The 14,507-nt window shown below is 41.2% G+C and overlaps 1 protein-coding gene across 1 annotated transcript; it reads right to left on the reverse strand.

The window, feature by feature from the left end:
• Positions 10,411-12,568, reverse strand: LOC109235509. Its single transcript, XM_019401653.1, has one exon. It carries the CDS (start codon positions 11,659-11,661, stop codon positions 10,924-10,926), a length of 738 nt encoding a protein of 245 aa, XP_019257198.1. The 5' UTR covers positions 11,662-12,568; the 3' UTR covers positions 10,411-10,923.

Here is a 14,507-nt window from a genome sequence, read left to right on the forward strand (position 1 = left end):
TAGTCGTAGAGACTAGGTGCCGTCACGATGGTTCACGGAGGGCGAACCGGGGTCGTGACAAGTTGGTATTAGAGCACTAGGTTCATAGGAGTCATGAATCACAAGCCGGTTTATTTGAGTCTCGTGGATCGATACGGAGACGTCTGTACTTATCCACGAGAGGCTATGTAACCGTTAGGAAAATTCTACTTCAATTGATTTCCTTGTCGTGCGAGATTTTTGACATCACAATCCTAAACTTCTGCCTTCCATTAACTCACAGATGGTGAGGACACGTGCTACTGGAGGTGATCGGACACCCGCGCCCCTTGCGAGAGCCGTCAGAGGTCGAGGCCGGGGTAGAGGCCGAGGACGCGCACACGGTGCAGCCAGAGCACCCGCGCGAGCTGCTACAGAAAAGCCACTAGCAGTTCCAGCTGGAGCCCAGGCGCCTGATACGCCTACTGCCACTACTACTCCAGCACTTCAGGAGACCTTAACACGGTTCCTAAGCATGTTTGGTACATTGGTTCAGGCGGGATTAATTCGGGTTGTACCAGCTAATTCACAGATTGGGGGAGGGACCCAGACTCCCGCCGTCCCCACTCCAGAGCATCGAGTTCCCATTGGTCAGGTTCCAGGTGTCGTGGCGATACAGCCTGTGGTCCTAGTTCAGCGGGTGGTGAGGATCTCTCGCCGAGTAGAGGACAGTTGGGTCCAGGAGGGAGAGACTAGACGAGGTCAAGAGAGAGAATATAGGGAGGCAAGGAGACCTCGTAGACCGGAGAGATCCACTGGCCCTTATTTTGGAGGAAGAGTACGGCATAGTAGAGGTTTTGTGTGTCGGCCAGCTCGGTTTGTGTTTCAGGCTTCGCACTATGTTTTAGGTGTTCAAGGGTCTCAGAATACCCGTACCGCATAGTTTCCACTACCACGTCAGGCGCGAGGTTGTTTTGAGTGTGGTGACATACGCCATGTGGTAAGGTATTGCCCTAGATTGGGGAGGGGTGCACCTCCACAGACTTCTCAGCCACAGCGTGCTCCCCAGAGTTTTCAGGCTATGATTCCAGCACCATTTACTACCCTTCCTGCCTATACCGAGGTTGTTGCCTCCGATTCTATCATCGCAGGTATTATCCTTATCCGTCATAGAGATGCATTGGTTCTATTCGATCCAGGCCCCACCTATTCTTATGTGTTTTCTTATTTTTGTCCCGCATTTGGGTGTGTCTCGGGATTCTTTGAGTTCTCCTGTTTATATTTCTACTCTTGTTGGAGATTCTCTTGTTGTGGACCGCGTTTATCGGTCGTGTTTGATTGCTCTTAGTGGTTTTGAGACCAGAGTCGATTTGTTATTGCTCAGCATGGTATACTTTGATGTTATTCTGGGCATGGACTAGTTGTCGCCCCATTATGCTATTCTTGATTGTCACGCCAAAACCATGACGCTGGCTAGGCTAGGTGTACCGCGAGTAGAGTGGAGGGGTACTTTAGATCATACTTCCAGTAGAGTTATTTCATTCCTTAAGGCTCAGCGTATGGTTGAGAAGGGGTGTGACGCGTATCTAGCTTATGTGAGAGATGTCAGTATTGATACCCCTACAGTTGATTCAGTACCAATAGTACGGGATTTCTCTGATGTGTTTCCAGCTGACCTTCCGGGCATGCTTCCCGATAGAGATATTGAATTTGGCATTGATCTGTTGTCGGGCATTCAGCCCCTTTCTATTCCTCCGTGCCGTATGGCTCCTCCTGAGTTGAAGGAGTTGAAGGGGCAGTTGCAGGAATTGCTTGATAAAGGTTTCATTCGGCCCAGTGTATCACCAGAAGGGTGCTCCATTCCAGTGGACGGAAGAGTGTGAGGCGAGCTTTCAGAAGCTCAGGACATCTTTGACTACAGCCCTAGTTTTGATATTGCCTACAGGTTTGGGGTCTTATACTGTCTATTGTGATGCCTCGAGGGTTGGCCTTGGAGCGGTATTGATGCAAGACGGTAGGGTGATTGCCTACGCATCCGGATAGTTGAAGGTTCATGAGAAGAATTATCCTGTCCATGATCTCGAGGTAGCTGCTATTGTCCACGCCTTGAAGATCTGGCGTCATTATTTTTACGGTGTGCCTTGTGAGATTTATACTGATCACCGGAGTTTGCAGCATCTGTTCAACCAGAAGGACCTTAATTTCCGACTGAAGAGGTAGTTAGAGCTGCTAAAGGACTATGATATTACTATTTTATATCACCCGGGCAAGGCCAATGTGGTGGCCGATGCTTTGAGCCGCCGGGCAGAGAATTTGGGGAGTTTGGCTTATTTATCAGCAGCAGAGAGGCTCATGGCGATGGATGTTCAGGCCTTAGCCAGCCAGTTTGTGAGATTGGATCTTTCGGAGCCCACTCGGGTTCTAGCTTGCGTGGTCTCTCGGTCTTCCTTGTTTGATCGTGTCCAGGAGCGTCAGTTTGATGACCCTCATTTGCTTGTCCTCAAGGATAAGGTTTTGCATGGCGATGCCAGAGATGTGACCATTGGTGATGACGGGGTATTGAGGATGCAGGGTCGAGTTTGTGTACCCAATGTTGATGGGCTTTGGGAGTTGATTCTAGAGGAGGCCCATAGTTCGCGGTATCCCATTCATCCGGGTGCCGCGAAGATGTACCAGGATTTGAGACAGCACTATTGGTGGAGGCGGATGAAGAAAGATATAGTTGGGTTTGTAGCTCGGTGCCTTAATTGTCAGCAGGTGAAGTATGAGCACCAGTGACCGGGTGGATTGCTTCAGCAGATAGAGATTTCGGAGTGGAAGTGGGAGCTGATCACCATGGACTTCGTATATGGGCTCCCACGGACTTTGAGGAAGTTCGATGCCATTTGGGTTATTATGGATCGGCTGACCAAGTCCGCGCATTTCATTCCTGTGTGCACCACCTATTCTTCGGAGCGGTTGGCGGAGATTTATATCCGGGAGATTGTTCGTCTGCATGGTATTCCAGTTTCCATCATTTCAGATAGAGGTACTCAGTTCACATCACGGTTTAGAGGGCCTTACAGCATGATTTAGGTACTCGGGTGGAGTTGAGTACAGCATTTCATCCTCAGACAGACGGACAGTCCGAGCACACTATTCAGATTCTTGGGGATATACTCCGTGCGTGTGTGATCGAGTTTGGAGGATCTTGGGATCAGTTCTTGCCATTGGCGGAGTTTGCCTACAACAACAGCTATCAGTCCAACATTCAGATGGCACCGTATGAGGCTTTGTATGGTAGACGGTGTAGGTCCCCGGTGGGTTGGTTTGAGTCGGGTGAGGCTAGATTGTTGGGCACAGATTTGGTTCAGGATGCTTTGGAGAAGGTTAAGGTGATTTAGGATAGACTCTGTATAGCCTAGTCCAGACAGAAGAGTTATGCGGACCGGAAGGTTCGTGATGTTTCCTACATTGTGGGAGAGCGTGTTCTGCTTCGGGTTTTGCCTATTAAGGGCGTCATGAGATTTGGGAAGAAAGGAAAGTTGAGTCCGAGGTTTATTGGCCCTTTTGAGATATTGAGGCGTGTTGGGGAGGTTGCTTATGAGCTTGCCTTACCTCCCAGTTTGGCAGGAGTTCATCTGGTATTTCATGTTTCGATGCTCCGGAGGTATCACGGTGATCCGTCGCACGTGTTGCATTTCAGTTCAGTCCAGTTGGACAAGGATCCATCTTATGTTGAGGAGCCGCTAGCAATATTGGACAGGCAGGTTCGAAAGCTGAGGTCAAAGATCATTCCATCAGTGAAGGTTCAGTGGCGGGGACAGCCGGTCGAAGAGGCTACCTGGGACACCGAGCAGGATATGCGCAGCCGTTACCCTCATCTTTAAACTACTTCAGGTATGTCTCTATGCTCGTTCGAGGATGAATGAATATTTAAGTGTGGGAGGATGTAACGACCCGACTGGTCGTTTTAAGAATTTACGCCCCGATCCCCTATTAACTGCTTTCCCCGTGTGTGTTTCTGCTATTTTGATTTGCCGAGATGTTTGGTTTTTGAGTTTCGAAGAGTTTTCGGACACTTAGTCCCTAAATAAGAGCTTAAGTGTTAGAAATTTGACCATAGTTGGAACAGTAAGACGGCCTCGGAATGGAATTCCGATGGTCCCGTTAGCTCCGTTGGGTGATTTCGGGCTTAGGAGCGTGTTCGAATTGTGTTTTGGAGGCCCGTAGCTAATTTAGGCTTGAAATGCCGAAAGTTGAATTTTTGAAGTTTCCGGTTCAATAGTGAGATTTTGATCCAAGGGTCGGAATGGAATTCCGGAAGTTGGAAAAGCTCCGTAGTGTTGAATGTGACGTGTGTGCAAAATTTCAGGCCATTTGGACGAGGTTTGATAGACGTTTTGATCGAAAGCGTAAATTGAGAGTTTTTGGAGTTCTTAGGCTTGAATCCGATGTTAAATTGGTGTTTTGATGTTGTTTTGAGATTTCCGAAGGTTGGAACAAGTTTGAATTATGTTTTGGGATTGGTTGGTATGTTTGTTTGAGGTCCCGGGGGCCTCGGGTGTGTTTCAGATGCTCAACAGACCATTTTTGGACTTGGAGAAGGATTAGATTTTTGCTGGTTTTTGTTGCAGACATTTCTTCATCGCGATCGCGTGAGGATGCTCGCGATCGCGAAGGCTTAGAGGAGGCAGAGGGATTATTGTTCTACGCAATTACTGGAAGAGGAGTGCGAACTCGTAGCGTAGGCAGGGGTTGAATCGCGAATGCGTGGGCTACGCCGCGTTCGCGAAGAGGAAGAAGTGAGGCAGCTGGGGAGTGGAAGTTACTCTTAGCGATCGCGTGAGGCCAACCGCGATCGCGTAGAGCTGAGCAGCGGAAACATCGCATTCGCGTAAGGATATTCACATTCGCGAAGGGTAAATCTGGGAGCCAGCGAAGTTGCTCTTCGCGATCGCGAGGACACATCTGCGATCGCGATTAAGGTCGCGTCTGGGCAGAACATAAAGTTCAAAATTGGGGGTTTGGCCATTTTTATCAAAACTTAAGCTTGGGAGCTCGGATTTGAGCGAGGTTTTGAGGGGTTTTCAGAGATAACAATTGGGTAATGATTCTTAACTCCTTTTTGCTTGTAACCCATTAATCTAAACATGAATTCATCATTTATCGGAATTTGGATGAAAATTGGGGAAAAATTGGAAGAAAATTCTTAGACCTAGAATTCGAATTTTGATTGGGAATATGACCTTGGATTTGAATAATTTTGGTATGCATGAACTTGTGAGAGTATGAGGTCTGAAAATATAAATTTTACCCGATTCCGAGACATGGGCCCGAGGGGCGTTTTGGTCATTTTACCTAACATCGCGTATTAACTAAGAAATTATTTGTAGAATTAGTTACTTGAAGTGTTACTTACATTATGCAATTGAATTGAGTAGATTTTGGCCATTTGGAGTCGAGTACTCGTGGCAAGAACGTGTTTTCGGGTTGATGGTGAGCCGGTTCGAGGTAAGTGGCTTGTCTAACCTTGTGTGGGGGAATCTCCCCTTAGGTTTTGGTTGTTGATAAATTAAATGCCTTATATGTGAGGTGACGAGTGCGTACTTATGCTAATTGTTGAAAATCCGTTTTTCTTTAAGTAACTATAATGTGATTATTTTTTTCATGTTCATACTGCATGTAATTTAAGCCTGCTATTAGCCTAGGGAAGCATGTTTAATTGACTTAATTGCCTTACTTGCTCAATTTGCCTTCTTTGGATTCTGTGCAGCATGCTAGGTTAGAAATATTTGTTTTACTTTGGTATGGAAAATTGAATTGAATTGAATATTCTTCGTGCTGCTGCTGTGTGTTTACTTTGGGGACTACGGGCAATATCCCGGTAGATCCCCCCGTGCACATTTACATTAGGGGACTACGGATCGAGATTTTCGGTAGATCCCCGGCGCATTATGAGTTGGACTACGGGACGAGACCCGGGATATCCAATGGACATTTACATTTGGGGGCTACAGGACGATATCCTAGTAGATCCCCGGTTTGCTGGATATTTACATTTGGGGGCTACAGGAAGGTATCCTGGTAGATCCCCGGTTGCCATTTCTGTGTTGAGTTGTATTCTTTCTGCGTTATTTTCTCTGTTGTAATTGTTGTTATCTTTATCATTATACTGTGTTACTTTATACTGTTTCGCTCTTGAATGAAATTGTGGATTTTTCCCTTGATATTGTTGTCTTTCTTTTATTTTTTGGGACTACGGATGAGTGTTCCGGGAGATCCCTGCGCACATATTGAACTTGACTGTAGTGCGGGATACCAAGAGATCCCCAGCACATATATTGAGGATACCAAGAGATCCTCGGGATACCAAGAGATCCCAGTACATATATTGAGGATACCAAGAGATCCTCGGGATACCAAGAGATCCCCAGCACGTATATTGAGGATACCAAGAGATCCCCAGCACATATTGAGGATACTAAGAGATCCTCGGGACACTGAGAGATCCCCGATTATTATCTTTGTGAAGAGTGGTATTCCTTGTGATTGTTTTGTCTCTATTTCAGATGTTGTTATCCTTATTTCCCTATATTAAATTCTTACTGTTTGCTTTCAACCGTACTGTTTTATCTTATTCCGTTATATATTATGTTTCATTTAATCTCAGTAGGGCCCTGACCTTCCTCGTCACTACCCGACCGAGGTTATGCTTGGCACTTACTGAGTATCGTTGTGGTGTACTCACGCCCTTCCTGCCCATGTTTTTCATGTGCAGATCCAGGTACTGCGACTCAGACTTATCCCGCTTGAGGCGAGGCGCTTGTAGAGACTCCGAGGTATATCTGCCGCGTCCTTAGACCGAAGAGTCCCTTTCTACTCTTCCCTTAAGTATTAGCCCTTTTGTATTTCCTTTCTTTGTTAGATATTCTGGAGTTAGATACTTGTAGACATTCAAAGCTTGTGATCATGAGATTCCGGGTTTTGGGAAATGTTATTAGTTTGAGAGTTGATATTGTGTATGCCGAGCGACATTTCAAACACTGTTTTATTTCACTATTTCGGTTTTCAGTTATTTCTTCCACGAATGTTGTTTATTTTCCGCGCTTTTAGGCTTACCTAGTCGTAGAGACTAGGTGCCGTCACGATGGTTCACGGAGGGCGAACCGGGGTCGTGACAATCCTTTAGCTTCAGATGCATTTGAAGAAGTGGGAGGCATTTCACTTGAAGTAGATGCTGTGATTGATGTCAGGAAGTCAACAAGACCCTCTAGACCACCTATATAGCTAAAGGATTATGTGACAAAAGGAAAATTCACAAGCAACAGTCTATATCCAATCTCACAAGGACTATCATATGCAAACCTCACTGTAGGATATCAATCTTATTTGAAGGCCTTCTCAGCAGACACTGAACCTGGTTCATTTAAGGAAGCTGCTCAAGATAGCAGGTAGGTTGAGGCAATGCAGCAAGAGATAAGTGCACTAGAGGAAAACAAAACATGGAAGTTGGTTGATCTGCCACCAGGGAAGCAGGCCATTGGATCAAAATGGGTCTATAAGATAAAACATAAAGCAAATGGAGAAGTAGAAAGGTTTAAGGACAGATTAGTGGCTAAAGGTTACAACCAAAAAGAGGGCCTAGACTACCATGACACTTTCTCTCCAGTGACAAAAATGGTACTTGTTAGAACCATTATCAGTATTGCTGCAGCAAAAGGATGGAATTTGCATAAAATGGATGTCAACAATGCCTTCTTAAAATATGACTTATATGAAGAAGTATACATGGCCTTACCATAAGATTTTCATAGACAGGGGGAGAGGAAGTTTTGCAGGCTACTAAAGTCACCCTATGGGTTGAAACAAGCATCAAGACAATAGAACATAAAGCTTACAGATGCCTTAATCACACATTGCTACCTACAGAGTACATTTGATCACTCTCTATTCAGCAAAAAACAAGGCTCGAATATGGTCATCATACTAGTTTATGTCGATGACCTATTGATCACTAGAAGCAATCCTCAGCTAGTCAATAATACTAAGAAGACATTACAAAGCCAATTAAAGGTGAAGGATTTGGGTGAACTAAGGTACTTTCTTGGTATTGATGTCCTCAGATCACAAAAAGGGATTCTGCAAACAAAAGAAAATATGCACTTGAGTTGATTTGAGGAGTAGGTCTGAGTGGTTCTAAGCCTGTTTCAACACCTCTGGAGTTGAATCAAAAGCTTGCCACAGCAGAGTATGATGATCATGTAGGAAAGCTAGGAAATCCAGACTTAAAAGACATCACTGCATATCAGAAGCTGATTGGAAGCTCTTGTATTTAACAATCACACGACCTGACGTTAGCTTTGCAGTGCAAACATTGAACCAGTTCATGCAACGTCCAAAGCAATGTCATATGGATGCAGCCTTAAGGGTGGTCAAGTATATCAGGTCTAGAAGTTCTTCTACATGCAAAGCCAATTGACAACTTGACAACTTGACAGCTTGACTGCATATTGTGATGCAGATTGGGCAGCCTTCCCTAATACTAGGAGGTATGTGACAGGATATATTGTCAAATTGGGGAGTTCTCTGATCTCATGGAAATCTAAGAAACAACAAACAGTTAGTAGGAGCTCAGCAGAAGCAGAATATAGAAGTATGGCAGCTGTGGCAGCAGGAGTCACTTGGTTGTCTGGCCTTCTTGAAGAACTGGGGGTACCAATCTCTAAACCTGTCCAATTGTTCTGTGACAACAAGGCAGCTATTCAAATAGCTGAGAATCCCATATTTCATGAACACATCAAACACATAGAAATAGATTGACATTTTGTGCGACAGAAAATCAAGTCTGGGTTGCTTGCACCACACCATGTCACCTCTGCTCTGCAACTTGCAGACTTACTCACAACGGGTCCGTCTGCTGCTCAGCATCACCCGCTAGTTTCCAAGCTTGGAGTGTTGGATGTCTTCCACCCTCTAGCTTGAGGGGGAGTATTAAAGTAGGCCATATTAATTGTGGTAGTAATGTTATTTTAGTCCTTTTACCTATTCTACACACGTGACTCGTGTGAACCAGCTGTATATAACTAACACTCTGTATTAACAGAGTTAGTTACACAGATAATGAAAGCTTCTTCCTCCTCTCTCGTTCTCTTCTCTCAATACTGATTTTCTTCTTAATCGCATGCAGTCATGTTCTCTGCTAGATCTTTACACAGATTCTATCATGAATAAAGACCCCTCTTGATAGTTGTATAACGGTTGAGTATAAATGCAAAGATTCTTTGGAACGGCCGCTTCTTGAATGCTGCCTTCTTCAACCAATATCTTATTTTCAAACTCTTGTTCCCAATTCTAATGTCTTCGGAACTCACAAAACACCGGTCATATGCTCGCAACCGATGTCAGTTATTCGCTGACTTATACCCTACAACCTGTCATTCATCAGTTTTACCCTAAACAAGTATTATTTCTATAAAATGTGGATCGTGTATGTTAAACTTAAAAATAGCTTCTTTTAAACTCGAATATGGCCATATTTATTCTGTTGCAAGTCAGTTTTGTTGCGGAAAGTAGAGCCAACTACTAACCATCCAATGGCAATGTGGCTTCTTTTAGCTCATCCAAAGGCATTGCATAAAATGATAGCTGACATTGACATCAAAGTGGGAAACAAGTAATTGCTAAAAAAATATGATCGCACCAAGATTCCATATTTGCGTTGCATTATTATTGAGACACTGAGATTATACCGTCCAGCATTCCTCTATCGTCTCATTACTCACATGAAGATTAATGTACTATGAGAGGATATGATGAATCAACACATACAATGTTGTTAACACCAGGGATATCGTTCCCATTCAAAAAGCGGAGAGAGTGTTGTTTCCCAACCACTAAAGGTTAGGGGGGGTTAAATGGAATTTACTCTAGAATCAAATAATAATCAAATCATTCTGGATAATTTATGGAGATTAGCTCCAAAGAGATTACTACAAAAAGGAACTGCTTAGGAGATTACCATTAAGAAATCCTAAGGGAGCAGAATATCTGAGAAATTAAAAGTAAGCTATTATATTGGACAATATTTTGTTGTAGGGGAAAAATGCATTTTGAAGTTAAGTTGTGTATAGATATAATTTCATTTCAAGAAAAGCTATTCATTTGAAATACTCTTTAAATAATTATTTTTTAAAATATTACTATTCAGTATCTCTAACTACAGATGGCCAAACCAGTATTTGCAAATACTAATATACAAGAGTATTATTTATGGCCAAGAGACACCTAAATAAAGTTATTACGATTTTTGCAGCTAACCTGAATCAGTTCTATTGCTTTGGTAAATATCAAAATGGAATTCAAGAAATGGATCAAAACATGTGATTAGATCTTAAGACTGAGATGTGATTCAACAAATGGAATAATTAGATAAGGCCAAAGGACAACAAAAAGAAGATTAAGACATAAACAAATGCAAATAGAATAATCTTATTTATTAATGGCCTAGGAATAAGATCCTTTTAAACTTTTAATAACACTTTAATGTGCATTAAGAGAAAACAAATGACCACCCACAATACAACTGCAGCTCTAATTGGTATCCAAAGTCTCTTTTAGGTGGGGTCAAAGTCAATGTAATAGCAAACACAAACTTCACTTTTCACAACAAAAGAAAAAGTAAATTTTGGCTCCTATATTCTTGTAAACCCTATTGCCTTAATTCTTAAAGTAAGCACAAAATCCATAAGGATCAAAAAACTTAAAAAAACTAGGCATAAGATAATTTAATAAGTTAAAATCAGCTGTCCGGTATACAAAGTATTCTGTGTTCACGTAGGGTCGGGGAAGAATCGCATTCCGAGGGGTGTGACGTAGACAGCCAATCGTAATGCAAGCATTTGTGGCTACTTTCACAGCTTGAACCTGTAACCTATAGGTCACACGGAGACGGCTTTACCGTTGCTCCAAAGCTCCCCTTCTAACTTATGCTGGAATTTCAAATCCAGAACATTTGATGGATCCAATGGATATATCAATCTCAATCAAATTGTCTTCTTCATACACATCACTTATATCTGCCAAGAAATCCATAAGACAATGTTGTTGAAAGATAGATTTTGGGGCTAAATCTGCAAATACCTTTTGGTTATACTGCTGAAAAGATAACTTAGGAGGATCTTTTACAAATTGGCCACTTGGTAATGCTATTTCAATTAGACTTTCCTCATCAGAAATTGAACCATCTGAACATAATGGACTGTGTTCTAGCTCACCTGAGAATGGCCAATCAATATCAGAATCTTCACTTGAAGATGAATGCCTACCAAGACTTGAACTTTCTGAATATAAATCAAGAATTTGAGCAACCCCATTTTCATTTCCAGGTTTTTGAACTTCTAAAACTTCCTCAACTTGTCCAAAGTTTCCATTTTGAGGTTGTTGGTCTGAGACAATATGGTTAACTTGAGATGTTTGTTCCTCTAGCTGACTCTTGGAAACTGCTTCTTGTTCTTGTTGTTCTATTTCTTGGACTGATTTCTTTTGGATACTATGCTTTTGTTTTGAAAATGTGAAAGCTAAAGTAGATACAATTAAAACTGAAGTTGTGATAGAAATAGAAAGAACCCCATATCCTGAAAAACTGGCAAATAACAAGTATGGTGGAACCAGAATAGAAATCAGTGGTATTGAGTTTCTGAGTAGAGACATAGAAGAAGACATTTTGGTATGAAGTTCTCAAGATTTTAACAATACAAATAAGGGAAACAAAAGGAAAAGTAGGAAAGTTATAATATCCAATAAGGTGACACTTGTAAAAGTTTATTGGATAAAGGCAAAGAAAAAGATTGGAACTTTCTTCTCTTTTCTTGAAAAAGCTGTGATTTTTATGAATGTAGTAATGAATACAAGAAACTTAGACATTAACAAGATGATTGAACAGAGTAGATAGTGAAACTTAGATCAAGATAGCAAATACAGCATAGTTTTTTCAGCTGTGAAATGCAAAAAAACATAGTAAAAGAGGCAGTAAATGAAGGGAAAACTACCAAAACAAGAAGATAAAAATGGAAGATGAGAATAGACTATGCAGGTTTAAATAATGAGAATTTTTCAAACAAGGAATTGAATTGCTGGGCTGTTTCCCTCTTCATTGACTCACATTTCCCAACTATACCTAGAGAAGTGTTATTTATTTGTTTTTTTTTAAACACCAATCTAGTGGTCTTCCTCTGTAACTGATTCTCTTGAAATACTAAAAAACTACAGCTTCCTCACTCTCCTACTACTGTTTCAAATACTTAGAAATTTGAGAAAGCCATGTGCAGATCTCTGAGCTTACCACATGGCATTTCCCCCCTCCAATTTGCATGAAAAAGAGTTTTGAAAAATAAAAAAATAAAAAAACCCACCCCCCCCCCCCCTTAAGTACAAGCAGTAAAAAGAAATGGTTATTTTGTTCTATGATTCAAAACTTCAAGAAAACCTTTATATATCTCACATCCATATATACCTGAAAGTTTTACCAAGATTCAGATGGATAAGCTTCAATTATATATCCACTTTCTTTCTAGCCTTAAACTAAATGGAAAGCAGCTACTTTTGTTGTTTCACAACCAAAGAACCTTCCTTTCTCACTTATCTGTGCCATTGACTGAGTTATAGTACACCACATTGTCATTATTCTTGTATTTTCCTGTGCCTAAATCTTTGTTAGTATTACTTGGCCATTTGCTTTCTTTGTACATATTATATTGTTGTTGCTATTGTTTGTTTATTGCTCTCTTTTCTGTTTCTGAGCCGATGGTCTATCAGAAACAACCTCTCTATCTTCGTAAGGTAGGGGTAAGATTTGCGCAATTACTATTCTCCCTAGACCCTACTTGTGAAATTTCACTGAGTTTGTTGTTGTTGTTGTTGTGGTTGTTTTCATTAGTTTGGTCAAAATTTAAAGAAAATTTTGCCTTAGTGACATCAAAACATTATATTGACTAGGACTTGTCAGAAACCATTGTGTTCACAGACGTAGGTGTACCATTAAAAAAAAGAAAAAGACAAAAAGTAGTACTAATTAAGTGGGAATCGATCCTTATTCCTACGGGTAAATAACTTAATATTCAAACAAATGCATCATTCAACTTTTTGGAGTATTTATTATTATACAAATTCGAGAAAATACATATATAAAATAGCTAGTTTGACAAAGAAACCATGAGTTCTCGTACTCCATAATCTGGATTATAACAGAAAAGCAAGGTTAATGCTCCTATATCAATATACTTGCTGCCAAGCCTTTTATCTGTTATTTTAACTAGTTAGGTAAGGAGAGATAGGAGGGAAATAACCACCAAAGGATGTGGTGCAGTGAATGGGACTGCTCTTCCCTTAACCAGAGGTCTCGGGTTCGAGAAAAATCCTTGGTAGGGAGCGTTTCCCACCGAATGGGGCTCTACGCGGCGCGAATCCGGATATAGTCCGGCTCCAATGCGGGTACCGGACACCAGGTGGGAAACCAAAAAGATAGGAGGGAAATAAAATGAAAGTAGATAAATTCAAAATCTTTAGTGCCTTCCATTTCTTAAGTCATTACTAAACCTCAAATTTTTATTTTTATTCTTAAATTACTATTTTTGGAAGGGGACCCTTGGGGCAACTGTCAAGTTGTCTACATGGGACCTATCGGTCACGAGTTTGAGTCATGAAATAAGCTATTGATGCTTGCATCACGGTAGGCTGCTTATATTACATCCCTTGGGTGCGGCCTTTCTCTAGACCCTAAGTGAACGTGAGATACTTTGTGCACGAGAACGCCTTGTTTTTTTTTATTTTAAAATTACTAGTTTATCATAAAGATATTTGCAGAATTTCTCTATCTTGGATCTTCAATCTTTAAGAGAAAGGAAATGCTGTTTTTCTAATATTAAGAAGAAAGAATTAACCTAAATAGCCGTGCACCTAACCGCTTAAACTAAAAATAGCCAGCTTATGTATAATATATGTATATATCATGTGTGATATGTGTATAACTATGTATAATAAGTGTATAACCTATATGTATCTGCTAGAAAAAATAAACTGTGAATCCGACTGGCTATTTCTATAAAAATCCCTAAAAATATGTAGGAATTCTCTTGATGGAATTGAATGTTGATGCAATGAAACCAACCCCATTAATCTTTTTTTGATAAAAAATGTTCTCAACACCAGACCTCAAGAACAAAGAGAAGCACCTCAACTTTCTTGATACACTATCATATAGACATAAAAAGACTGCAAATTAATCAAGAATGCAACCTTTTTTCCCTACTAATAATGATGTAGCTTTTTCTCTATTGGTTTGTGCCTTTAATGATGGCTTTTTGCATGCTTTTTAACATGTGGGACATTGTAATTTAGCATTTTTCCACCTACATGCAATTTGGCTCTCCCATCCTCCAAGTAGTACCAACTTGCAAATTTAGAGATTAAAATAATTATTCTTCCTATTTCAAGGCACATAGTTGATAATGGGGTTATTCTTTTGTTTTGTTACCTAAAAGCAAAGTGGCTTACCAATGTCTATGATTATA

This window comes from Nicotiana attenuata, chromosome 12, assembly GCF_001879085.1.
Source record: "Nicotiana attenuata strain UT chromosome 12, NIATTr2, whole genome shotgun sequence".
Lineage (NCBI taxonomy): Eukaryota > Viridiplantae > Streptophyta > Magnoliopsida > Solanales > Solanaceae > Nicotiana > Nicotiana attenuata.